Genomic DNA, 27,384 nt, shown 5'->3' on the forward strand with positions numbered 1-27,384 from the left:
CACAGTCCTGTTTTTAATCTTTCCTTGTGTGATGGTGACTCTTGTTGCAGCTGATGTGCGCTCTGTGTTGGAGGTTCAAGTCTCTACGCATGACCCAGCTCATTGTATATTAAAGCAATAATATTCCCACTTTAAAAATGTCATAATGCATGGAGGATAGAGCTAGCTCAACCCTTTCAGGCATAGTGGTCACTGCAGTGGACAGCTATTTAAAAGCAATTTTCTTGTATATGCATGGGTTTTGATGTTGTAGTTGGATTTAAGTCACTATAGTGGACCCTTGTGTACACTGCCACACACTGGCCAGGTGTTGTCAGTGCAACACAAATCTCTCAAAACCAAAATGGCCGACGGAAAGCAAGAAATGTTGTGCAGCTCAAGAATATCTTGCCAATCCTTCTATAATAGGAGACCCTGGTAAATAAAAAAAAATCTGGCGATATCAAGTAACATCTAAGGAGTAATACTGTTGCTAAATTTTCCAAGTATTAATTTTATGCTGTGAGAAAACTGCAATTAATCATCTGTCCACTACAATTAATAAATAAATTACTGCAACCTTGTTCTTGAAAATACCTTATGTGCAGTGATGTTCTAAGCTCTAAATCAATTGATTTAAGTTATTAAAATGCCATTTACAGTTTTTGTAACAGAAACAATATTTTGGAAAGAGGGAGGGGGTAGGTACAGGAGGGAGGAGTTTGTTTGTTCGTTTGTCATTTTTATTTCAAATATGTAACAAAAATATCAACAAGCCCTCCCAAATCATGCAAAACAAGTCAAGTGAGCCATGATATTAGAAAACAGAAAATAGAAGAGAGAAAAGAAAGAAAAAAAGGCCTGTAAACATATTGAAAAGGAGTGACAGGAAGTAAAACTCATTAATCCCCACCCCTTTTCCAAAAATAAAAATATTTATAAATGCATACATACTAATTAGCTTCTTCACATACAAACATATACCGATGCACACTTGCATAAATAAGATACAATGTGATTACCGCACAATTACTATGTGCATTTGTGCAACGCATGCAATATGCGTTGCCTTACACTGAGCAAAGATCTTATATATCTCATCAAAATTTATTAATAATAAAATAACTATAATTCATCATTAATCCTGAATAAATAGTTATTCCACAACTTTGAATATATAATTTCAACAACACAATATATGTATATATGACACTATACTGTATATACATAACAACGAAATATATGTACATATAACACCATACACACAACCAACATTATACAATGCATCATACAAAACAATTATCTAAACCAGTATATTTTCTATATTATCTATTATCTATACCAATATGGCAAGATACGACAATATTTTTACTATTAGTAGTTTTATAATAACATTATTAATAATACAATACTACGCCTCTCTGTTCACCCCATCGCTGTACCTTGTGAAAACCATATTTTTGTACATTAATATAAACTGATTTTTGCTTGGACATTGCTTCATTTCCTCACTCACACTGTTCCATACTTTCACACCAGTAATCAATACACAGAAAGTTTTCATAGTTCCCAGCAAGCATTTTTTGGTTTAAAAAACGTCTAATAGCCGTCTACATGAAGACCTGATGTCTAGGGTAAATCACAGCTGAATTTGGGCTGTCAGTGAAAATTTGGTAGACGTCTAACCATAGCCAAAGTGTAGACGTCATCAATTATACGGCTATGTAGAGACCATGTCCAAAAAATGGAGATAAACATATTTTAATTACTATTGACTCTCCATACGTGATTGAATATCATACCGCATGCCATCTGCAATGGCGAAAATTACATTTAATCAATTTCAAAATTAAATCGGCTAGATTTGGGTTACATGTAGCTAGACTAAATCGGAGCTAAATATAGCCAATACATGTAAATCACAACTATTGCTTGCTGGGAATTGTGCATATGCTTAGTATTTTAAAGTTGTATTCACCCCTCAGATTATGACCCCCCCCCCCATACCATTCCCAAACAGATTTTGAATGTTTCCTGGTAGTTCATTGTTTCTTGCCTTGTACATTAATGTTGCTGTCTGACAAGAAACGATGTCAATGAATTTTAATAATTTTGACTGTAGAAATAATTGATTAGTGTTGTGGTGACTATCCAAAACAAATTAGTCACACGCAGCATGATTAGGGGAGTTCTTTAACGCATGTCTACTGGAATCACAATGTCCAAACAATCCTTTTGCATTTGGGTGAGACGTTCCCATTTATTGTAAAAATACTGAAATGCGGCAGGTTACAGAGGAAATTTACCTTATTGAAATAGATGCGTCTGGAATAGTTGAATCAGGAGAAACGTCACATACCTCACGGTAAGAACCGCGTATCCCTTCACCTCATGTGTGTCTATACAAACAATTCACTAACCTCTGACCTGTAGCCCTTCACCTGTCCTGAGACTTCCTGTGCAGGTAGGGACATGTTGCCCTCTAGGGACCAACACCACAAATACACATACACATCAACAATTTCCATTTAAACAGTGCAACCATATTATTTATATTTACTTCAAAGATATTAAGCAAACTACACATGAGATTAAGTGGCTCCTTCAAGTGTGTTCCAAATAGCCGACCTTATGAATGGTCCTTATTGCTCTCTTTTGGAGTGATTAGTTTCAAGTTTCAGGTTTATTTCATTTATATAGCACCTTAAAAAGCAAAGAGCATTTGCACCAAAGTGCTTCACAGGCAACATGTCGTATACACATAGGCATAAAGACATGTAAAATACAGACCAACATCAATTTATCAAAGAATAGAAATAAAAGTTATTAAAACCCAGGGTGATCAGATGAAAATAAAAACAGATTAAACGCTATTAAAAGCCAAAGAGTAAAAATGGGTCTTAAGGTGCTTCTTAAAAGCCTCAACAGAATCAGACCTTCTAATGGCTTCTGGCAGGCTGTTCCAGAGCCGGGGGGCTGCAACAGAAAAGGCCCGGTCACCCGCCTTTGTTTTCTGTGAACATGGCACAGCCAACACACCACAGTCTGAGGATCTGAGGGTTCTGCTGGTGGTGTAAGGGGTGAGAAGTTCTGAGATATATGAAGGGGCGAGACCATGGAGGGATTTATAAACAATCAGAAGAATTTTGAAGTGTATCCTGAAATGAACGGGGAGCCAGTGTGATGATGCAAGAATGGGAGTGATGTGGTCTTGCTTCTTTGTTCTTCTTCATAACCAGGCAGCAGCGTTTTGGACTAGTTGGAGACGGGAGACAGTGGTCTGAGTAATACCTGAGTAGAGGGAGTTGCAGTAATCCAGCCTGGATGATATGAATGCATGAACTCTTTCTTGGTCAGAGGGTGATAGGAAGTGCCTGATTTTTGAAATGGTTCTGAGCTGAAAGAAACTGGACCTGACAACTGAATTTACATGCCTGTTAAAACTTAAGTTACTGTCAAATAAAACACCCAGGTTCTTTGAATGCGGTGTGATATAGGTGGAGAAGGGGTTGAGGTTCTGGGCGTTAACAGTAGTATGATGTGGGGGGCCAAAGAGTAAGACTTCTGTCCTGTCCTCATTCAGCTGGCTAAACTTGCGCTTAGTGACTGTAGTGAAGTTTTATAGCAGTTTCCCCACACCTCAGCACAATAGTGTAAATATGGCAAGACTAGACAACAGTAGAGAGTGTGAAGGGACTTGCAATCCATGCTTTGCTTTGTTTATGACTGCACATGTTTAATGTGTGGCTTCCAGCTAAGCCTTTCATCCATTAGTAGAAAGCGAGAGGGGAGATGCTGAGGAGTCAGGAGCAGAGTTCAACGCCTTTGCATGGCATTGAACAGTATATGAACATGTTAGAATATGTGAACACACTAATTTAACATTAGCAGCATTAAAAACACTTTTTTTTATAGTTTCACGTGATTATTTATCATTTTTTAAACTGGTTTGTATTTCTTAAGTTGAAAACTTAAACAGTGGACATGTAAAAATGAACTTCATAATTTAATTTTTCATGCCTAAAGAGGAATAAAACACTCAAGAAAAAAAATCTTGACTGAGGTCGTAGTAATTCATGCATGAAAGGGTTAAGTGACTCAAAATTCACTTCGTCTTTCGTGGGTTCTGGAACCATTTTGTCTCTAAAACCATCCCCCATGATAGAAAGGAGGTTTAACCGTTCACAGTGACTGGTTGCTGAATTACAAGTATGAGGAAGATGGATTAAAGTTGGCGAGCCATCTTATCTGCAGGTCACATGACCTCCCAGGACCCCTTTGTTTTTGAAACAGAAACGCATTAAGTTCTCTCTGCCTTTCTGCCCCAGGGGACACATGTAGTGATTCACCCTTTCCTATGAAATGAAGGAAGTGAAACGTCTGTTAGACACTCTGCATTCATCTCATAAATTCTCCCGTCACGTCCCTCCTCTGTGCCTCACAGATCTGTTTTCAGCTACACTGTTTTTTCGGTTCGTGTCACAAACACAAGTTTAGCCGAGGGTAACACAGCAGCAGGTCTCCACATTGCTTCAGCCATGGGCAGGGACTGTGGTCCTCGCCAAAAGTGGGACAGCCTGCTCAGTATATGTTTCCCAAGCGTGAGGAAAACCAGACCTGAACCTGATCCACCATCAGGTGAGTCTCACCGAACTTACTTATCTTTTTTCTTCTAAAAAATCCTCCTCCTGCCTTCCTCCTGAGCGCAGATGTTCTCTATAGTCTGAAAACCTCTCTGAGGCAGTCTTGGATTTGGACCAAGTTTGACTTTCTGATGTTGACTTGAACCCTTGTGGCCATCTAAAACTTCACAGATAAGTTGCTTTTTCTCCTCTGTAATGTAAAGCGTTCAGGTGACTACATCTGTGCACAGTTAAAAAACTACATTATCTATCAGTTGAAGATGGAGGCACAGTGCTCCTGCTTTAAGATAAGATCTGCTGGTCTTAAATAAACATTTTAGGTATTATTTTTATTGCCAAGTGAGGAACTAATAAACAATTAATGCTAATAAACCCCAGTTTGTGCTCATGTTCTTTACAATGTGGTGTTTACAGCTGTTGAGAATGTGAACTGTTTTTCTGTTGAGGTACTTCATCCATCTGTTTTCCCCTTAGAGCCGCCCCTGGCTGATTTGGTCCAATTTACAGCCAAGACCCCACCCCCAGCATCACTGAGTCGGTCACCTGAGGCCGATTCAGTGATGCTGCTAAATCCGGCTCTGTGGATCTTTGTGGTGCTGGCCACAGTGGGGTCCATCGTGGCTCTGGTTCTGTGGTTTCTCATATACAAGCGACAGACCCGCAACATCAGCATCTCAGGTAAGGACACTGAGGGTTTAAATGATTTATTTGATTTGATCAAGGTTCACATAAAGGCCTACATATCCCAGGATGCTTAGCAGCTGACTGTTAAGCTTCAGCATTCTGTTAGTCTTGACTTTTCTGGAGAGGTTGAATAATTGTTGAAATCATGGGTCTTCAACAGGAGGTCTGCAAGCCTTAGAAGGTCCTCAGAGTCACTGCATTTTTTTCAACAATTAAATACATTAACATGACTCTAACACATTATGAGCAAATATAATTTATAGCAAGCCTATTTGTAAGACAAAATAACAATAAATTAATATACAGTACACAACACTGATGTTAGGCTATCTGTTACCCATGAATCCTTGTCAAATATTGCTTAGTATTGTACGCACCATATGAAGCAGTGGGTCAGTTATAATATATTCAACATCATACCTGCATTTGAACATGTCGTCAAGCTAGTTTGCGTTTTTATTCACTCTGAATTTTGTCTGGATTCTGGTTCCGGTCTAGAGAGCGGATGCAGAATTCACCAAATTCACCAAAGTAAAAGTGTTCACCAAAGTAAAACTTTAAATTCTGACGCACCATCGATTTGGGGTGATGAGGGGTGTAAGAAAATCGATTAACTTAATGGCTTGGGGCTTTTCTTGTAAGTTATATTCTTTAAATTAAAAGTTTCACCGCATTTTTATTAGCTTGGTGCTTTTATTTTGACGGAAAAGCACATCCATCAAATTCCGGATCCTGTCTCACTCGCCCTGGTTCCGGTACCTTACCAAAACTGCCACTAACGGCCCCAGACTAGTCAGTTAGCCACTCAATCTACAGCAGGAAACAGCATTTGAAAATAAACCATGACCCACCAGTTGGGAACCACTGATTTAATCTAGCAAAACGCTGAATGAAGCAGTTCCACATTGGGACTGAGCTCGAAATGCAACAATGCCGGTGTGTATTTCCAAAGCGCTGTCAATCACAAAGGGGTTCAGCCTTTTAGACAATTCCCCCAATCATCATGCATACACCATGTCCTCTCCCGCCTACCGCTCCATTAGGTCCCAGGGAAGCTGAGCCTCCCAGGAAGTGACAATGTTGTCGCATTCATCCAATGACCGTCTCGCTTTGCTGCATGAAAAAAACCTGCTCAGCGCTGTCTCATAGGAATGCTTGGAGGCTCTGCGTCCACCACACTGACATGAGAATGTATGACAGGGAGGTCGCGTTTGAAAAATGGTGATAAACAGCTGATGTTTGAACATCATAGTCGTGGTGTGAAATGCATCTTAGCGCACGTTTAATGCAATGTAAATTCTTATTTTAATGTAAATTCAGTAGTGCATATTTGACCATTTCTTCTATGAAATTTTAGGGCAAGTTCAGCCTCCCTCTCAGAGCAATCGTCCCTGGTGGACACTGTGTTTGGTTTGTCCGCCCTTGGCTACAGTAGAAACATGGCAGTACACCATAGGGGACACGCTCCCTATGTAGATATAAACGCTCATTGTAAGGTAATGAAAACAGACTTATTTCCAGGTGATTGTACCCCCTATATAGCCTCCTAAACCCTACACACTGGACCTTTAAATGCTCTTTCAGAAGCTTCAGAGTGAGGTTTCTGGGAAAACGCTGAAGAAATTGAAGCATTTTTGCATTGAATAGATACATTTTGAAATATTGCGTGTAAAAATCAACTATCTGTGGCTTTATTTTGAAAATATCAGTGTCATTATAGAAGTTTAAACACCTAAACAGATTAAACTCTCCTTATAGAAGCAGCTGCTGAAATATAATACATAGTCTCGTCAGAGTGTATTGCTAAAGAGCCAGAGATATTAACTGCAGAGATAACAGCTGATCCTTCAGGTTTTGGGTTAAATCTTATTTCCGTGACTTCTTTTACATCACGACACCATGTCGTTTTTTAAAGTCTTCAACCAGTGGCGGCCATTTCTCTTACTGCAAGGCGAGGATCTGACATGTAGAGCAGGCGTCTGAGAGTGGTGCGGAGGAAGTAGGGCTGCAGGCAGGCAGGTGATGAAGTGTGACGTTCATCACAGTAGAAACTCCACAGTTTCTGTTCTCTTCTTCTCAGACGTCCCATGGGTCAGCCCCGCTTTCTTACCAGCTATTCTGGTTTCAACACACATCCTTTGGTTAGGCAGGACAAATGAGGTCTCACACAACCTTACAAACACTTAAACTGACAGAAAGATACATAGAGAGGCACCAGCAGCAGGATTGCGTGCACTCTGTCGTATAACGGCTCTATGTAAAAGTGTGCTGATTAAATCTTGAATTTAAAAATAACCCTGACAGTCATGTGATCAGCATGCCTTTATGCACAGCGGCTTCTCTGAGTGACCCTTGTGCAGATGAAAGCCTTTATCTGCCCGAGCTTTTCTGCTTTATGTTATGGTCATGATTATACCAATGTAATCATGACCATAACTTTAATCTCCTGGAATGGAAGTCTTAACCCCGTTAAATAAAACTAAATCTCAGGACTGAGGAGGAACAAGATTCACTTTATCAACAGCATGGTTTTGTCCTCACTGAGTAAATTGTCTGTCAATAGACCTTTATCCATGGGACAGCCAGGAATGTCAAAAACTAGATTAGCAGAGTGGGGACATTCAGCTTTGCCCACTTAGCTGCTGTGAAACACATCATTGTGTCACACATGATGTAACGCAGGAGTCTGATGCTCATCCTAAAATGGTGAAAAGGTGTTTTAGACAGAAGTCGACTAAGAGGAGGAATTAGTGTTCTATAAATGTATGAATAAATACACACTGTGATGCCACACAGCTGGTTCAATATCAGCAAAGTTTCCCTTTATATTCATTGTCTTGTGTGGCAATCAGCAGTGATGTGGTGGTTCACTTTTACACTGTGATCTGTAGCCATATTTCAATGTTGAAGGTCGGTCTGGGCCAGCTGGGAAGAGAATAGTCATAGATTTGTTAGATTAAAATCTAATCTATGAACTATATTAGATTTAAAAGTTGAACTATGAAGGCTTTTGTGCGAAAAAGATGATCGTGACCATGATAATTTCATGAACATCGAAAATGTTTATGGACCCCCCTGAACCCTTGCAGGGTCCCTGGACTCCACAAGTTTCAAGACTTTCAGACTTTTCAAGACAATTTAAAAGTACTTGTGAAGCATAGCATAGGTATGGAAACTTTGGGATTCATGACCCTACATTATAAATCACACTGTCACGACATTATTTTTCTCTTGAACTGAATGAATTTCAGCCAGCTGGCGTACATGTAGGGAGATGTGACGTGGGGAGAAAATGAAGAAACATACGAGATGGTCAACAAAATGTCTCACATCGCCGCATATTAGAGCTACATACAGAAAATACATTTGCAGTTGTGTTACATCACATGGAAGATTACTATAACAATTAGTTTTGGTACACACAACAAAATTCCCTAACTCCTCCAAAACTTTCAAGGATTTTACTGATTCTTCCAGGTTTTCCATGACCGATGACTCCCTGCCACGGCATACTGAGTGGCTCTCTTGATATGTAAAGAGAGCTCCAGTTCAGTCATACAAACGTTTGTTCAAGGAGCTCCTGTCACACAATATATTGAACTCAAACTAGATATTCAGTGACACACTCATGTTTCGCTTGTTTGTGTTGCAGAGGACGCAGAACGGCGTCAGGAGCCTCTTCAGAAAACAGAGCCACCTGCCAAAATCCACCTGCCGCCTCCAGAGAGAAACGGTCAGGCTGAGATGTTGCTGGGAGCAGCATGGGCCCTTTCACCCTGCCCTCACCTGCACCTGGGGGCCCAGACAGGCTCAAAGTGGGAGGAGGGCTTCACTGCATGCAGAGACCCCGCAAAACATGCTGGGACAGAGGGGGGCAGAGGGCCGCCTGCGTGCAGCACAATGAGGGAACACCGCATCCCACTTCCTGCCACAGAGCTGGGTGGCACCGCGTTAGTTACAACTAAAACTGTGTAGGGCTGTGTGTGTGTGTGTGTGGATAATCTTCTAACATGTTTTTTAAAACAATTTTCTACTGCTGTTGTTTTATCTCACTGCCTTGCTTGATGAATACAAGTGTCATGATGTAGATTGGTGTCCAATAATACCATGTAAGACTGTTTATGGTGTCGTGTACTTTGCTGCAAAGTGTTGTTAAAAGACAAAACAAACAAACTGCTCTGAATCTTATGCTATATTTTAATAAAACACAAAACCAAAATCATCACAGAAACATTTCTGATGTTCTGAAAACAAAGGTAGCATTGTTGTGTTGTGAAAGAGAAATATTCTCAGATCTCCGCTATATTACGACAAGAACTGCTTGGATATAGTGTCATTGTCTCTGCAGCAGAAAAGGCTATTTACACGGTAAATAATTATGTCAATCTTTCTCAATCAGTGAGCTTCCTGCAGGCAACATCTAAACCTAAACGGAGACCTGTTCAAAGTACAGTCAAGAAGAGTACACTCAGTATCAGCATTAGGATTGTGTTGTTTTTAAATAGATCTCAAAGGAGGAGTCACACTAAGACCCATGTAGGTGTGATGATAGCTATTTGTGACTTATCACTGTCCACAGGGCAGGAAGGTTATGTGTTACAAAACAGAAATAAGAAAAGTCCTCCTAACACATTTCCAGGTACAATTTATAGCCATTATTTTATGGGAAAATGTCACTTTGGTGCCCCCTAGTGACAGTATCAAAACATACACTGGCAGATTTACTCATCTTTAGGCCACTTTTACTATTTGTTACTGAAACAAACATCTTAAATGATATTCAATCAGTACCTGAGGGTGGATTTTTCATTTTAAATCAGTGGTTCCCAACTGGTGGGTCGCAGGTTCATTCTGAATGGACTGCAAGTGAGCTCTTAAAGTGTCAAGTTTGTAAAACCACACTTTATTTTTAAGTGCAGTGAATTTACAGCACAGAGCTTTTATTTTGAAGTGCCGTTTCCTGCTGTAGAGTGAGTGAATAACGGACATCTCCTTGACAGAGACAGCAAACTAGCTCCACAACATGGCCAAACACAAGTGTGACGTCAAATATATTAAACTGTGTGGACCTCGAATGAATGACTAAAGAGAAATCTGGACCCTGTGGTTGGACCAGTTGGGAACCACTGGTTTAAAGTAATGCTTCACTCCCAAATGAGCATTCATATGTCAATTCATCACCCTGTGTTACGCTGAACTCAGGAAAAAAGCTTTGCTTTTCTCGGTGAACGAAGAATCCAAAGATGAATTGAAGTCATAGGGGTACACATTTATCAACAGCAAAACATTGGTTAGAAACTCTTCCACAACTCAAACAGTATAATCCAAGTCTCATTTATCCAGTCGTATGCTTGCTACGTCACAAACACATGTACTTTTGCAGAAACATTAGTATTTCAGTCAGACAACTTACAGGTTGAAATGTTTGCACTAACATATTCCCATTACCTTAAATGCTAGATCGGAGGCAACTGGACTTGCTTGAGTTCCTTGAAGACGCTTCACCTCTCAACCAAGAGGCTTCTTCAGCTCTAATGGACTCTGTGTGGGGGGGAACACTTACAGAGTCGTTAAGGTCACGTGTGAGTCGCTGACCCACCTGACCATCATGTGTGTCGTTAGCGTCAGATGGGTCCAGGTGTGAAAGGGTGAAAAGTCGTCTGGGGAAGGATCCCAAGACTGCATTGAAGGTGGATGATAAGTGGTGTCGTAGGCCACCTCCTCTGTTTAACGATGGTCGTTCCAATTTAACGTAGATGTCTTCTTTCACGCCTCTTTCAAACCATCTGTCTTCTCTGGCCAAGACGTGCACATGCTGTCCTCGAAGGAGTGTCCCTTCTACTCTAGATTTAATGGACAGCTACATACATCAGATAAATGAGACTTGGTTTATACTGCACAAGTTGTGTAAGAGTTTGTGAACGGATGCTGTTGCTGTTGATTTTTCCAAGTCAGCGAGAATATCCTCAGTTTTTGGAGTCTTCGTTCACCGTGGAAGCATTTTTCCCAGATTCAACCTAACATGGGGTGAGTGAGTGGCATCTCAGTGATCATTTGGGGGTGAAGTATTCCTTTATCAAAAAATAGAGTGATAAACTGTTCATCTAATGCGGTGTTGAAGTGAAAAAGTGTCGAAGAGCAAAGAGAGAACTGAGACCCTATGGCAGGCACATTTATAATTACATTAACAAATAAAGTCTCACTTTAAACACGCCTGCTTGTTCCACCGCTGCTCCACTGTCACTTACAGAAACCCAGCAGTGTTGATTCAGGCAGGTAAAATCTGACACTTCTCTACAATGTCCTCTTGGTGGTAAAGCTCCTCTCATCACAGGTAGGTGCTTGGGTTGTCAGTGACAGCTAGGTGGAAGTACTCTGGCTGGTTCTCCCCCTGCAGGCTGCTGTTGGTCTCCCTCCGGCGCACTTTGGTGGACAGGGTCTTCCTCATTTTAAAGCTCTCGCTTCCAACTCCACGGCTCTCCAGACTGGATACGATCATCTCGGCCAGGTCCTGCTGGAGCCGCTGGAAGTTCTCCCTGAGTCAGTGATGAGAGGATTATTTTAGATTATGGATGCAAATGTGGGAATAGGCTTCTACAATTTCTCAACTCATACATTAGGGTGGGTAATAATCATCATCACATTATACATTAATATATGCATACATATTAATAAACTGTGTTTTTTAGTGTTTGGAGAAAATGTAGCTGACATTGTGTTTCACTCACGCTGTTGGAGGTGTCGGCAGGTTGTAGTTCCCCCCAGTCACTCCTGTTAACCAGTATGTCATCTCTTTGCCTTTACCCTGTCAGTCAGGTACACATGGACACACACACAGGAAATAAGAGTAGTAAAGACAGTTTGTATGGCTCACATTTGATGTAAATCCCAGGATAGATGAGAACATAAAAAGCCAAAGCAAACCCGGCTAACCTTCAGGTACGTCTCTCCTCTTTGTTCATACTCAAACTTGCAGTCTGTCCTCTGTAGGATGTTGATGGTGGACCGGCTGACGTGGATTCTCAGAGCTGAACAGATGACATGAGAAAGAATCACGAGAGTCTCTTAAGATCAGAATCAATCATGTAACTTGGTTAAAATACTGTATGGTGTGTGTGTCATCTCTTACGCAGGCCCGTGGACTCCATGCGTGACGCAGTGTTGACTGTATCTCCAAAAAGGCAGTAGCGAGGCATCTTGTTCCCCACCACTCCTGCTGCACACGGTCCTACACACAAATACACATATATGATATGAAGAGGCCCAGATATCTTTGGAGGCAAGCAAGACAGCAAGAATGTAAAAACAAAATCCTCCATCAGTTAAGACCACATAACTCGAGCCTCTCACAGCAAAAGGGGAGAGGCACAATGGGAGACATCCCTTTAAAGGTGAGGTACCCCCAAGGGTGAACATAGGGGTACAGAAACTGGACATCAAACATCCAACTGAAACATATTACTGCTGTATAATTGACCCTGTTACTTATATATGCATACTAAATGGAGAGATGTCAGAGCGAGGGGGCTGTCCATGGACAGGCATCCCAAGCAGTTGGAGGTTTGGTGCCTTCCCCAAAGGCACCTCAGCAGTGCCCAAGAGGTGAGCTGGCACCTCCCCAGCTATCAGTCAACGCTCCATATTTAGTCCGGAGAGACTTGAGCTGCAACTCTCCGGTTCCCAACTCAAGTCTCTATGGACTGAGCCACTGCCGCACCAGTTACAACTGGTGCACAGCATGTATCCTCGGTATAAATAAAGTCTGCCTTATCTTAAACATTTCTGATCATTTTTAACATCTATGATGATGACATGAATGAGAAAGGTGTGTCTGCTGGTGTCTGGCTTATCTGTAGCCGATCATTTCTATTATTCAGCCACTAGATGTCAGTAACATCATTGCACACAAGAAGGAAAACTGAGTTATGATCATTCTTCTTGTAGTTTAATCACTAACATTGTTACGGTGTGTTATTGCCACCTTGTGTGTTTTTTAAATTATTTCACACATATAGCCATCACTATTGACTCACTCCTCTCCAACAGACATGTGAAGACACATCTTATTACTATATAATGACGAAAACTCTGTGTGTGTGTCTGTTCCAGGTTTTTCTCCTCACTGTCTTGGTCAATCCATGTGAAATTTGGCACAGTGGTAGAGGGTCATGGGAGGATGTGAATGAAGCAATATTACATCAATTGGCCAAAGGGGGGCGCTATAGCAACCGACTGCAAACTTTGAATGGGCATATCTCATGCCCCTTATGTCGCAGAGACATGAAACTTTGCACAGAGATGCCTCTCCTCATGAGGAACACATTTGCCTCAAGAACCCATAACTTCCGCTTATATAGATTTTCTGCCATTTTGAATTTTTCGAAAACACTTCAAATTGATCTCTTCCTAGGAAGTTTGAGCGATCTGCATGAAACTGGGTGAACATAATCTAGGGACCAATATCTAAAGTTCCCTCTTGGCAAAAGTTGGAAAACTTACTAAAACTGAGCTTCTATAAGGCAATGAATATTGTGGAGGGCGTGGCTCATCACATAAAGGTGTATAACATCTCAAGGGTTTCACCCATCACCACGCAACTTTGTAGGCATATGACCACACATAATCTGAGGGGACCCCTCCAATATTGACCCCATCAAACAAAATGGGGGCGCTAGAGAGCTCATTTCTTATCTAGGCCTAACCGCCATATGGATTTTTACTAAACTTGGTAGATATGTAGAACAGGACGCCTCAAGGTGACTGGAGAAATGTAACTCTAATTGGCAACTGGGTGGCGCTATAACAACAGAAAAATGCTTACAAATGGCTAAAATGCGACCGATCGCTGTGGCTCCCCCTGTGGACCAATGTTGTTTTTTTTCTAATTTTTGGTATGACTAAGTCATGGTATGGTATGCTGTACATAATCATGGAAACTGTCAGTCAGTCATTCTGTCCCAATTTTTTCTACTCACTGACGTGGTCAATCTATGTGAAACTGCACATAGGCATTGAGGATTGGCATAGGTAGAAGGTGACAAAGCTACCAATGGGTATGGACTAGTTCACATTAAGTATAAAATGAGGGAAAATAGAAAATGTTGTATGTGGGGGAATTGGATGTAGATAAATGTGCTTTGATAAAGACAACTGGAAAAGTAAAATGTTACACAAAATAAAAGTAGTGATAACATTTCTAGGCTACTTTTAAAATATTTTATTAACTGTGTGAAGGAAAATGTAATTTTATTCATAATTCTACAGGCTATTTAAAAAATCTGCTCTATTTGGATATTTGTTTGTGTGGCTGACTCATCTTTGTAAATGTGCCAGTGTTATGTTGCTTTGTGAATCATGTGAACGCTTCTTTTGAAATTTTATTGTCACTTCTATGTGACAATAAAAGCATTTCTATTGCTATAATATATACTGATGCAACGTTTATGAGCAAAAATTATGGCTTTGTTACCTGAATGCACGCCAATACGGATCCACAGAGGGATGCCAGGCAGGTGCTCCAACTGAAAAGTCCCTACGAATGCCAGGATGTCCAGGGCCATGTGGGCGATGTCCACTGCGTGCCTGTCACCGTTCCGTTTGGGCAAACCTGATGCAACCATGTACGCATCTCCTATTGTCTCAACCTGAGGGATGGAAAGTAGATAAAAGCATTGTACCGTGTTCAGTAAACATGAAAAAAGTAAAAACATAATTTACCATATATAACAATCTAAGTCTTATAAAAGAGTATTAGGGCCATAGGGGACATAGGGACACAATCAAAATGTCTAAAGTGTGCTAATGCTAGTGGTTTGATTTATTCTCAGAAGTTCCTCAGCAGATGATCAGGACTCATTCTGAAGTACCTTGTAGACATCATGGTGGTCGAGGATGCTGTCAAAGTTCTTGTAGATGTCGTTGAGCATGTTGACCACCTCCATGGGGGTGCTGTAGTGGCAGAGGGTGGTGAATCCCACTATGTCGCTGAAATAGATGGTCACCTCCTCAAACAGCTCTGGTTCCACTTTGCCCGTCTCCTTCAGTGAACGCACCACTGGGCTGAGAAGACACAGGGAGAGCGGACAATACTGTCGTTAACTGATGGATTCTAGTAACATTAAAATATCTGTCAGTTACATTTACGTTAAAGCGCTTTGAGTGGTCATAGGACGAGAAAGGCGCGATACAAGTGCAAGTGTATTTACTGTCCTTTGTAAAAATCCTTTGTAAAATAAAAATCAGTGTCGCTTTGAACATGTTTCCTCTGACACACATCAGCAGATACAGTACAAACTTACCCAGGAAGTAGCATGAAGTTGAGGCGATCGGCTCTGTCCCTCTCAGCTTTGTACAGAGAGGTTCTCTCCTCCACCAGATGCTCCAGAGTCCTGGAGTACATCTGCAGACGACGAATCAGGTTGTCCATGTACGTCTCACTGGCCTGGTTGTGCAGGTTACTATGTCAAAGATAAATTATATTACATTCATATCACTGTTGATGTCATTTAATGAATAAATCATGCTGTAAGAGAGCATGATGTCATGGCAATGACCAGGATTACATACATATACGGCCAAAAGTGTGTGGACACCCCTATTTTTCGTAGTTTTGATGCACAGTTTACAGCATACAGTGATATTTTACTCCAGTAAAGTGAGTGCATTTAATTTATATTGCCCAAGATTTCAGACAATATTGTGCTTTTCCCAGGTTGGCGTTGAAGAACTTGACTCTAGAGTTGAAACGGTATCAAAACTTCATATCACTTCTTGCAGCCCTTCTGTAAAGTGACCAAAATGATCAATTATAAGTATTATCACCGTATTGTTGAAAATAAAAGTCCTGATACACATACTAATTTTACCATGCTTATCATGAAACCGGTAAATGTTTCATGATCCCTACACGTATGGGCGTAATGTTCTGCGGTCCACATAGATTTACACAGATCATAGATAGTCAGCCTAAATGAACGGTGTTGACGTACCTGAAAATCTTACCCAGAGACGATTCTATTTTCTTAAAATCTGGCCTTCGTTCTGGGTCTTCATCCCAGCAGGTTTTTATCAGCATGAACAGCTGTATACACACACAAAGAAAATAATAATAGACGAGATGAACAGAGTCAGCTGGTCTGATGCTCAGTGAGAGGCTGTTCCAAAGACGAGGAGCAAGAACTGAAAAGGCTCGATCACCCTTTGTCTTCAACCTGGACTCTGGAACAGTTAGAGTTACAGGACCCAGATGAGCAGACCTGAGGGGCCTGTTTGGACGGTACGGTGTGAGAAGCTCAGTTATATACTCAGGTGCCAGATAACTGAGAGCCTTGTACGTGAATAAAAGCACTTTAAAATGGATTCTTCTCTTTTGAACTATATAGAGCTGATGTATCACTTGATTGTTTAGGCAGGTGAACAAAGTGTTACAGCAATCGAGGCAGGAGAACATACTGTAAGAGCGTTTATGATTTTTGTCTGTTATTCTGTGACAGAGGTGATCTACATTTGGAGATATTCCTCAGCTGGTAAAAACAAGACAGGGCTACATTTTAAAAATTACTGTCCAGATTTTATTACACCTGATTTTATGTTAGGAGTGAGTGGGCTGAATTTGTTTTGAGATATGTTCAGGGCCAATGATGAGAGCTTCTGTCTCTTCAGATTTAAATTTTAAGACGTTTTGAGACATCCAGCTTTTTATGTCATATATATACAACTATAAAAAGAAGCTAATTTACTGGTGTCAGAGCGTTTAAAAGACAGGTAGAGCGGTGCATCATCTGCGTATCTGTGGAAGGTAAAGGTAAAAGGTAAAGTTCCACTGATTGTCACACACCTGAGTGTGTGAAATTTGTTCTCCGCATTTGACCCATCCCCTGAGGGAGCGGTGAGCAGCAGCGGTGCCGCGCTCAGGAATCATGTGGTGATCTAACCCCCCAATTCCAACCCCTGATGCTGAGTGCCAAGCAGGGAGGCAATGGGTCCCATTTTTATAGTCTTTGGTATGACCCGGCCGGGGATCAAACCCACGACCTCCCAGTCTCAGGGCGGCAACTCTACCACAAGGCCACTGAGCTGGAAAGAGATGTTGCGATGATGTATTATCTAAAAAAGAGGAAGGGGAGCATATGGCTTCCTTTACTAAACTTTGATGAGCAGCTTTAGTTTATAAACCGAGTGTGTTACTATAACAGCAAAATGTTTGGTGGCTTTTCTTACCTCGATCTCCCTCTCTGATGCGTAGTCAAAGTTCAGGTCAGGCCTGAAGAAGTTCGTCCCGCTGGGATACTGCACTCTGTGGATTTTTTCTGAGGAATTGGATGGCATTAAGATAGTTAATGTGAGCAGGGCTAAGAGCTGAGGATGATCACTGAGTCTGTGTGGTCAAAGCTTTCTGCATCAACATCCCATCTTACTGTAAGGTAGGGCTGAATATTGGCAAGAATCTGGCATATATTATGTATCATGAAACAGAGGTCATGATTTAATATACTGCAATACTGTAACAAGGTGAAACTTAAAGAAGCTAGCCATGTTCATTATGTTTACACTAGCAATATATATTTGAAATAAAGTGGAAGAGTCAATATTGCAATACTCTTTCTTGCAGCCCTTCTGTAAAGTGTCTCGTACTGACAGGGAAAGTTTATTTTATTGTTCATCTCTGTTTAATGGTGTGTAAAATGATCTTGGCCTACCAAGACGGTCAGAGCAGCGCTGTGTGAAGAACGGGGTCCATCGCATAACGATCTCGTGAGCAATGATGGCATAGCTGTAGACATCGCCTTTTTGAGACACGCCATCTTTACGAAGATGCTCCGGGGCCGTCCACACGTCTGAGGGGAGAGGAGAGGAGAGGAGAAGAGAGGAGAGGAGAGGAGAGGAGAGGAGAGGCTGACTCTATTCCCAGTTTTGACATTAATAATCGACCTCAGTGATGATGAAACGCTCAGTCTTACCTCTGCCTGGGCTCAGGATGGTGTGACAGCCAAAGTCAGTGATCTTGACCACCATGCGGTTGTCGACCACACAGTTGGTGGACTTGAGGCGACCATGGACCTCAATGTTACTGGAGTGGAGATATGACATGCCCTGTAGAAGATAATAAGCAAGACGACAGTGTTTTTAAAATGGGTTTCATGTGTTGTTTGACCTTTCTCTCCTTGAAATGCACTGAGTGGTGCTTTAGCATCTTTAAAGCCCAGTTCAGACTGAAGATTCACAACAAGAGGAAGTGATAACTTGCCAAGGCTTGTCAGTCTTATTTTGTAGCTGAATATAATCTGTATCTCGTTAATCTCTTGTTAATGACATACTGGCTGTAGTTGCATTTCTACTATGATGAAATAAAAATAAAACGACATTAGCTTCAGATGGAATGTATTCAAAGTAAATATGCCACAATAATTTAAATAACCAGTGCACTGATAAATCAGTGACAGCTGTGGGGATGTGAATGAGACGGAATCAGGCTCAGCAGGGACGCAGGGCTGTTGTCTGCCAAAGCAAGCAAACACATCATCTTCTGACTTCGTTTGTTGAAACAGATGACATGCCCTATGTTTTAAAACCAGCCACTGGGAACTTGAAATGCTGAGTCGCCGGACACACGATCAGTTGGTTTGAGTCGAGCTGAGACCGGCCAGTTCACGCTGCTGCAACCTTTTCTCTGCAACGTTTTAAAACGATTTTGTGTCATCTTGAATCTTTGGTCTGAACTGGGCTTAAAACACTTTAAAACAAATCATGGCCATATCAAGTATCACAGAAGGAGTGACAAAAAAATCAAGTGGCAGCCGTACTGTTTTCTTATTTGTTTTCTCCATAGAAAACAGCTGAATGAACAAACACTCAAGTGAATGAATACATGATACACCCATACATACTTTGGAAACATAAACAAACAATACCTTTGCTATGTCATACATGACTGATATCTTAAACTCCATGTCCATGAAGGTTTCATCTGGGTAGGAGACACGGTCATTCAGAATGTACTGGAAAAAAAGGCAGATAAAGAAGTTCATGTTTTATCACTTTTACTACCATTATTACATGCTGTACTCAGTTAATGGAACTCTGTCACAAGTATGTGTGTGTGTGATAACGTGCATTTATACGTGCGCTATTAGTGCTCTTTAAACTGTGTGTCAAGCACTTATCAAATGAGCAGTAAAGTAATTGTTAGCTGAGAAGAAAGGAGGCCACTGAGCTGTCATAAACAGCATGTTTGTGTGACATGAAGACACCACAGGACACAATAGAGTTAAATGCAGTGCAGCACGAGCCACAATGGAAATTAAAGAAGAACAATAGAATTAGTATAAGAACAAAATAACAATTATGACAGTAATCAAGGTCTCTATAGATGCATTATAGTCGGCCAGGCTGTAAAAAGTTACAAGACAAAACAAATATATAACTGGAAATCGTTTATACTTTAAATAAAGCTGCAAAGTTCACTCATTTTGTTATTTTAATGAAATAAAAGTAACTGTTTTTAGCTGTGGGGTTCTTTTGTATGTGGATCCAGATCTGTTTTAAAATATACACAGTGATCAGACTATCTTGGGATACATGCTCCAGGTGTTTAATTCAAGCCAACCCAAACTACAGAATAAATGTTGGCAATGTTCTTTTCTGCAAACCACAGACATGTTACATTTGTACGCTTTATATGCAGTGGATATGTTGGAACTTTACGTTTCTTTATATTAAATTTTCAATTGTATGTTGTGACACTGCAGTGGTTAAAGTGTAGTTAAGTTTAGGCACAAAGAACACTTGGTAAGAGTTAGGGAAGCATCATGTTTTGGCTTAAAATATTTGCTTTTGTCACCAAAATGATGGCTGGAAATGTCCTGACTTTCTCAATAAAAAATACCCACTTTTATCTCCACGAACAAGGCTGGAAACGTCCCAAACTGTCATTAAATATACCCACTTTTATCTCCACGAACAAGGCTGGAAACATCCCGAACTGTCATTAAATATACCCACATTCATCACCACGAACAAGGCTGGAAACATCCCGAACTGTCATTAAATATACCCACTTATATCTCCACAATCAAGGCTGGAAACATCCCGAACTGTCATTAAATATACCCACTTATATCTCCACAATCAAGGCTGGAAACATCCCGACCTGTCATTAAATATACCCACTTATATCTCCACAATCAAGGCTGGAAACATCCCGACCTGTCATTAAATATACCCACTTATATCTCCACAATCAAGGCTGGAAACATCCCGAACTGTCATTAAATATACCCACATTCATCACCACGAACAAGGCTGGAAACATCCCGACCTGTCATTAAATATACCCACTTATATCTCCACAATCAAGGCTGGAAACATCCCGACCTGTCATTAAATATACCCACTTATATCTCCACAATCAAGGCTGGAAACATCCCGAACTGTCATAAATATACCCACTTCTATCACCACGAACAAGGCTGGAAACATCCCGAACTGTCATTAAATATACCCACTTCTATCTCCACAATCAAGGCTGGAAACATCCCGAACTGTCATTAAATATACCCACTTCTATCTCCACGATCAAGGCTGGAAACATCCCGAACTGTCATTAAATATACCCACTTCTATCTCCACAAACAAGGCTGGAAACATCCCGAACTGTCATTAAATATACCCACTTTTATCACCACGAACAAGGCTGGAAACATCCCGAACTGTCATTAAATATACCCACTTTTATCACCACAATCAAGGCTGGAAACATCCCGAACTGTCATTAAATATATCCACTTCTATCTCCACAATCAAGGCTGGAAACATCCCGAACTGTCATTAAATATACCCACTTCTATCTCCACAATCAAGGCTGGAAACATCCCAAACTGTCATTAAATATACCCACTTTTATCTCCACAAACAAGGCTGGAAACATCCCAAACTGTCATTAAATATACCCACTTTTATCACCACAATCAAGGCTGGAAACATCCCAAACTGTCATTAAATATACCCACTTTTATCTCCACAAACAAGGCTGGAAACATCCCAAACTGTCATTAAATATACCCACTTTTATCTCCACAATCAAGGCTGGAAACATCCCAAACTGTCATTAAATATACCCACTTTTATCTCCACAATCAAGGCTGGAAACATCCCACTTTTATCGCCACAACAACAGTTGAAAATGTCCCAAACTCTTGTTAAAAATAACTGCACTTGTCACCACAACCATGCCTGGAAATGTCCCCAGCTTTTGTTAAAAAATACCCCTGTTGGTCTTCTTGGCAGCTGTTTGGCCCAGGTATCAAGCCATTTACCATCCCTACCTTGACTTGATTAAAAACCCAGCTCAGCAAAATTGATGTATGTATGAAAAGTATAAATGTTAATGTATCAGTGGTTTGCAGAAAAAACAAATCTCTTATTCCAGCAGGATCTGATATTCAGGTAAAGTGTAAGTTAGACAGTGGGACGGTGTGAGTGATGGTCTGCTCTTACCCTGAGGGAGCCTCTCTGACAGAGCTCAAACACCCCAAACACACCGTACTCAAACTTCACCGTGCCGTAGAACTTGGTCAGGTTGTAGTAATCTATTCGTAGCAGCTAAGATGTAAAGACATGGAGTCAAGGAGGAAGCGACAGGAAGGGTTGGGAGGGACAGAGTTGGAGAGAAAGGGTTAAAAAAGCATTGGAAAACATGCTTGTCCTGCTGTAACATCCCAAATCACAAACAGAAGTAATGTAAACCCAGAAACACTGATGCCTTAAAAGTGACTCATACTTCGTATAATGTTAGAGAGGAAAATGCTCATTCATTTACATTATTTTAATTTTATCATGAAGACAAACATAAAAATAAAATGTATTAGCAGGAAGATTAATTTCGTCATGTACTAACAAAGCCAGAAATAATTATCATGGCTGGGAAAATCCTAAATTGGCTCCAAGTTTGGCTTTAAAATCTAATGTGGAGCCAAAAGACTAGGAAAACACAGAGGTAGGTTGACCAGAAGTGCTTCCTTTAAAAAATGAGGCGTAACACAGCGGTGTCTTACAGTGTTGAGCTCTATCTTCTGGTCCTCGCTGAAGTCTCCGTCTGTGTGCTTCAGCTCCTTCAAGATCACAGGCTGAAGAATACAGAGAAATAAGATGCATTTAAACGCTGAGTGAAAACACACAATCATCTCTTTCTTTTGGTTCTTGTTATGACTAAATGTTGGTTTTTGGGTGTTGGAGTGGTGGTACCTTCTTGTCATAGCGGCCTCTGTGATTGAAGAATGTGCTGTCCTTCCTCTTATCTTCATCAATCTGTGACACACACGCACACACTTATCTGGATGTGATAACATTTCAAGTAGACAATATCTAATAGTACACATTGTAGTTAATTACTGTAAATGAGGTGTGAATGTAGGTGACTGTTGAGGCTGTTTACCTTCAGAGAGACCTCCTTCTCATCCAGCGGACCAATCAGATGCGGGTTGATGTGAGCCCACCTCTTCTGCATGAGACGCTCCTTCCTGTTCTGCCTAACGTTACACACATGCACACACACTAAGTAAATACATGCATACTGAGCACAGGAAATATAAGTGGGAGGAGCTGATTCTTCTAGTGTTTCCGTTTCCAGAGCTTTCATCAAAATTATCTGCTGTTGCTCCACCATCAGTGAACATTTTGTCACTGACAACAACATGATCTTATATTTGGAAGCTATCTAGCAGAATTTCAGGAGCAGGACCACACCTGAGCCGTGTCACTTCCTGAACAAATACCTGCCTCACCCACTCCTCTGTTCCACTCTCGTATTCTTTGATTCATGCCCCGGTGCTATGGCTGATTCACTGACAAAGCTTCCCCACAGCACATTCGACAAAGTGGATAGAAATGAGTAATATTTTTCTTTAATAAAACGAATCATATTGATGGTGTGGTCTTCGACAGTTGGGCAGAAGTCACTGGCATTATTAACCTTTTAAGATGTATCTTGAGGCAGGGGTTCGACGGTTAGGTTTACGCAACAGAACTACTTGGCTAAGAAAAGATATGGTTGATGTTAGTAATGTCAGTCAACTCATGTGACTAAAGCCTTTTTTAGATAGGAATTGTGCAAATTTGCAGGAAAGCCCAATCAGTCTTTTTTCAGCATTGGCAGTATAAAAACAAAATCAGGGAGTGCAGCAAAATGCCGCCTACCTACTTTTGTTTATACAGAATGCGCCTTTTTCAGGGCAATGGGGGGCGTGAGCAAGTAACAAAACGTGTAGCTCAGCATGTGACGTAAACAGTGACGTGGGAGGGAAGCCGCAGCTGGTCAGTCCTTCGGCAATTCTCTTAAGTCGGCCCGTTCTTCACCGTTTCCGTCACTTGACGGTTAATGGCCTCTTCATTTGCGACAGCAAGGAGGGCGCGCAATTCCTTGTCTCCCCAGTTGCTCATCTTTACTGTGTCTGTCAGGTTTGCGTTTCCCTCTTGCTACTAGCTGCTCATTCCTGCTATCAGCTGTTTCCTGTTTATCCACCACCAGTGGGTCGCATGTGCGGCGTCATCAACAGCCCCTCCCATTGCAGAAGGCCGCCTCGGTCTGTTTAAACTAAAAGGGTTCCACCAATATGACTACCCTACGAGGCGGAAAATTGGGCACCTCAGATCAACTCGCCAATCCGGCTCTGTGTGTCTAAACGCTCGCAGCTTGCCGGCAAAATGGCTCAACATTCACGGAAAATCTGGCAGTGTAAAAGGGGCTTAAGAAAGGGTCAGCAGTGAGGTTTAGGGTACAAAACTTCTTGGTCAGGGTTGCTGCTGCTGCTGCTGCTGCTGGTTGGTGCATGCTCTGCTGCGACAACACAGTCTGTTGCGTACAGACTCTGAAAGCAAATTTCCTCTATAGAGTGTTAGGAAAACGTGGTTGACATTAGTAACATTAGTCGACTGATTTGGCAAAGTACCACAACATTTACTTTTAGTTTCACATGGAACACAAACATTGGTCTCCTGGGTCAAAGTCCTGTGCTTGTTGGACCCAGGGTTGACACTGGAGTTGGCTGAGAGCCCAGTGTGTCTTATACAAATGCTCGAGTGCATTGTATGTATATATCTGAGGCCGAGGGCCACTGACCAAGTGGCATCTTGTAAACGCCCCGGGAGTGAGACCAGGTTGCTGACAATTTACGCTTTAGGCAGAACTGATGTATCTTCCTGTTCTCTGGATGCAGCAACTGATGCTTCGTCTTGTTAAAATCAGCTTTACTGATGCTAAAATTCTACATGTAGCACGTGTGATACAGCGGTGAAACGTGTGTCTGCTGTTTACCTGTAGAAGATGAGAGCGATGACTGTCACCACGACAACGCTGAGACTGAGAACAATCACAATCACATCCTGCATATTTAAGCCTGGAAGCACACACACACAAACACACAGTGGTAATGACAAAAAATCTTTTACTTTACTTGTCGTATGGAGTTAAGAGTCAAGCACCATATCACTGTCCACACTACCTCTACACCATCTGTGTGTGTGTGTTACCTTCTGACGGCACAATAGGTATGTCACTAGGCAGGTGACCATTCCAGTACAGGGCGGGGTTTGGGTCCATCTTTATGGTTTTATTTCGCTTTGTGTCAAACACTGACAGGGTTTCGTACTGAAGACACACAGAGGCAAAGTATAAAAACAAGTCTTCACACTGAGTGTACTAACTGCTCAATGGACAGTTGTCTCACCTTGCCAGTGATAGTTGATGTGTAAATCAGAGAGAAGTTAGCGTCTCTGTCTCCGTACTCATCGAGCATATAGTGTCCTCCCATACCTGCATGAAGCAAACACACATAAACACATAAACACACAAAACAAAGATTTTTGCATTTTAATTTCCTCAAAATTGAATAATTACAAAGTAATTGTATTTTAGCTGGATCCACTACAAAATATTAGTTGTGGAAGGCGTCCAAAAATCTGCATAAGGAGGGGTCTTTATGACGATGCTTTGGATTTGAAAATTAAGAAAAAGTTAAACTTAAATCAAGATTACTTTGTTAGAATTTTTTTACCCCAAACTTTTACACCATACCTATTAAAATAATTACCCGGAATTCATAATCCACGTAATCAGGAGCCAGTAATTTGGGTAAAACTCACGTATAGTCGCCTTGGGCAGATGTGCTAGGGTCGGCACTGAGGAGACCCATGAAGCATTTTAACTTTCCAAAACCTAACCTATGTAACTTAAGGTAAAGCATGTAACCCAAGAGAACAAATAATATACGATCCTGGACACTGTGTAAAAGGCTGGATCAATTTGGTTGTCTCTTTTTTATCTAATATCACCTTGTCACACTCATGAAAGCAGATAAGGCAATTTCAGTGGTTGCAGCAACCTCATACACAGATATAGAGTTTTCAAATTGCTGCATGACTGCTTTATCAGACAACAATAAACCCCGTCATAAAAGTCTTCACTGTGATGTGACATTCTCTGAAAGCAATTGATAGTGATCTACAGTATTTGCAATTTGTATTTGTTTGGTGCAAAACCACCTCGAGCCTATTGAGTTTTACCAACACATAACTGCATAATTCAATAAACATCCGAACAACTGAATGATGATTATTCTCTTTTCATGACCTGTGGCTTTTTCCAGTGCACTAACATATAGCTACATTAATGATGTAGCCACTGTTGCATCACCCATCGGTTTGTAGACTCGCATTTTAACACCTCAAGTTTGGCATTTTGGCAGACGCCATCTTGGGTTTTTTGGAGCCAGAAGTGACCATATTTGGATGAGAGGGTGGAGCTGTGGAGGAGGAGGGGTGGCTCTGACTAGGAAGCCAAGGTGCCTTGTTGACAGCCTGTCAGTCAAAGTGACCACACCCTTATTTATACACAATTTTCAGCCTCGATCACATATAAATGGGTGCTTTTTGGACAACGCTATTTCTGCTGTAAAGTTGGGCATTTTAACATAGGGATCTGTGGGGACTGACTTGCTCATGGAGCCAGCCTCAAGTGGGCATATTAGCATGGATGAATTAATGGACAGGCCTTCCAATCACAGGCCCATGGGCCCAAAGTATCAGAGGCCTCCCTGGCCCTCACCTGCAAAACGTCACTCAAATGAACACGCAACAACCACAGGAAGAGACACAAAACGCCTACAAAGAGACAGACAGAGACTCACGACTATGAAAAGGAGCAAAACAGCCATGAAGAGACATAAAATGACTGCAAAGAGATTCAAATTACCACAAAGAGACACAACGCCACAGAGAGATGTGTAACGATCACAGACAGATGCAGAACAACAACAAAAAGAGGCTAGATGACTATAAAGTCTGCGTGTCTTGCTCCTGTGTAGAAGAGGTTTGTTTCTTCTGCCTCCCATTGTGTTGCCAACCTTGAATTCTCACAGATTATACACACCTTCAAAAGAGGCATTTCCAAAAGGATTGTCACTCAGCGGCACATCACTGGATCCCCTGTTGCGTCGCTGATTGAGAATCGTCTCTCTGAGCACTTTGCCAAACAGCAGAGCCCCGTCATGGTACCCAGCCACATAGTCATTGATCTGCTCATTAGATAGAACGACAAACAGAAAAAGTCAAAATTATGCAAAACATATTTCCCTAAGCAGTCTTGTTTGGGTGTTTGAGTTGCTTCTCACCGTGTCATTGTATGTTGGGTCTGATCCATTGTTATACTTCCTCTGTGGCAAAGTAACCACCACTACATCCTGCATACTCTCACTGGATGTTGTGTTGGCATAATACCCAGGGCTGGGGGAAGGTAAAGGGTGTCTGCTGTTACTTCTGTACATTCAAAATGTCAAATCTCTAAAAGTTTTACAGTATATTCTAATTTCTTGCTTTGAAGCTTCATGGTCACTGTGTTTGTGCAAAATGGTAAAATCACAGAGAGGCTTACTTGTAGATATCGAGAAGAATGAACACCATGTCCCGAGGAATGTCGCCCACAATCTCCTTCACTAAGACAACATCTTTAGGGCCCCCACACATGATGACAACTGAAATAAAGAAATCAGTTTCACTGTAACAAGAAGGTAAATGTTTGAGGTGTACT

General features: G+C 41.3%; 2 protein-coding genes across 2 annotated transcripts in view; one reads left to right on the forward strand and one right to left on the reverse strand.

The window, feature by feature from the left end:
• The first annotated feature begins 4,299 nt into the window (after positions 1–4,299).
• Positions 4,300–9,528, forward strand: LOC117268870 (uncharacterized). The gene is made up of 3 exons (XM_033645606.2): positions 4,300–4,617; positions 5,097–5,300; positions 8,959–9,528. The coding sequence occupies exons 1-3, from the start codon at positions 4,518–4,520 to the stop codon at positions 9,279–9,281; spliced, it is 627 nt and encodes a 208-aa protein (XP_033501497.1). The 5' UTR covers positions 4,300–4,517; the 3' UTR covers positions 9,282–9,528.
• Positions 9,131–27,384, reverse strand: part of gucy2ca (guanylate cyclase 2Ca) — a 29,565-nt gene continuing 11,311 nt past the window's right edge. The window contains exons 6-27 of the mRNA XM_033644173.2: positions 27,229–27,328; positions 26,969–27,080; positions 26,728–26,872; positions 25,028–25,113; positions 24,831–24,948; positions 24,616–24,697; positions 22,738–22,831; positions 22,548–22,610; positions 22,358–22,429; positions 21,801–21,905; positions 19,217–19,303; positions 18,266–18,398; positions 18,005–18,142; positions 17,526–17,614; positions 16,295–16,386; positions 15,605–15,763; positions 15,173–15,365; positions 14,776–14,950; positions 12,436–12,534; positions 12,240–12,334; positions 12,035–12,111; positions 9,131–11,842 (exon numbers count right to left, since the gene is read on the reverse strand). Coding sequence (XP_033500064.1) covers positions 11,635–11,842; positions 12,035–12,111; positions 12,240–12,334; positions 12,436–12,534; positions 14,776–14,950; positions 15,173–15,365; positions 15,605–15,763; positions 16,295–16,386; positions 17,526–17,614; positions 18,005–18,142; positions 18,266–18,398; positions 19,217–19,303; positions 21,801–21,905; positions 22,358–22,429; positions 22,548–22,610; positions 22,738–22,831; positions 24,616–24,697; positions 24,831–24,948; positions 25,028–25,113; positions 26,728–26,872; positions 26,969–27,080; positions 27,229–27,328 — 2,522 coding nt within the window. The 3' untranslated portion in view covers positions 9,131–11,634. The remainder of the gene's footprint in view (positions 11,843–12,034; positions 12,112–12,239; positions 12,335–12,435; positions 12,535–14,775; positions 14,951–15,172; positions 15,366–15,604; positions 15,764–16,294; positions 16,387–17,525; positions 17,615–18,004; positions 18,143–18,265; positions 18,399–19,216; positions 19,304–21,800; positions 21,906–22,357; positions 22,430–22,547; positions 22,611–22,737; positions 22,832–24,615; positions 24,698–24,830; positions 24,949–25,027; positions 25,114–26,727; positions 26,873–26,968; positions 27,081–27,228; positions 27,329–27,384) is intronic.

This window comes from Epinephelus lanceolatus, chromosome 18 (genome assembly GCF_041903045.1).
Source record: "Epinephelus lanceolatus isolate andai-2023 chromosome 18, ASM4190304v1, whole genome shotgun sequence".
Classification (NCBI taxonomy): domain Eukaryota; kingdom Metazoa; phylum Chordata; class Actinopteri; order Perciformes; family Serranidae; genus Epinephelus; species Epinephelus lanceolatus.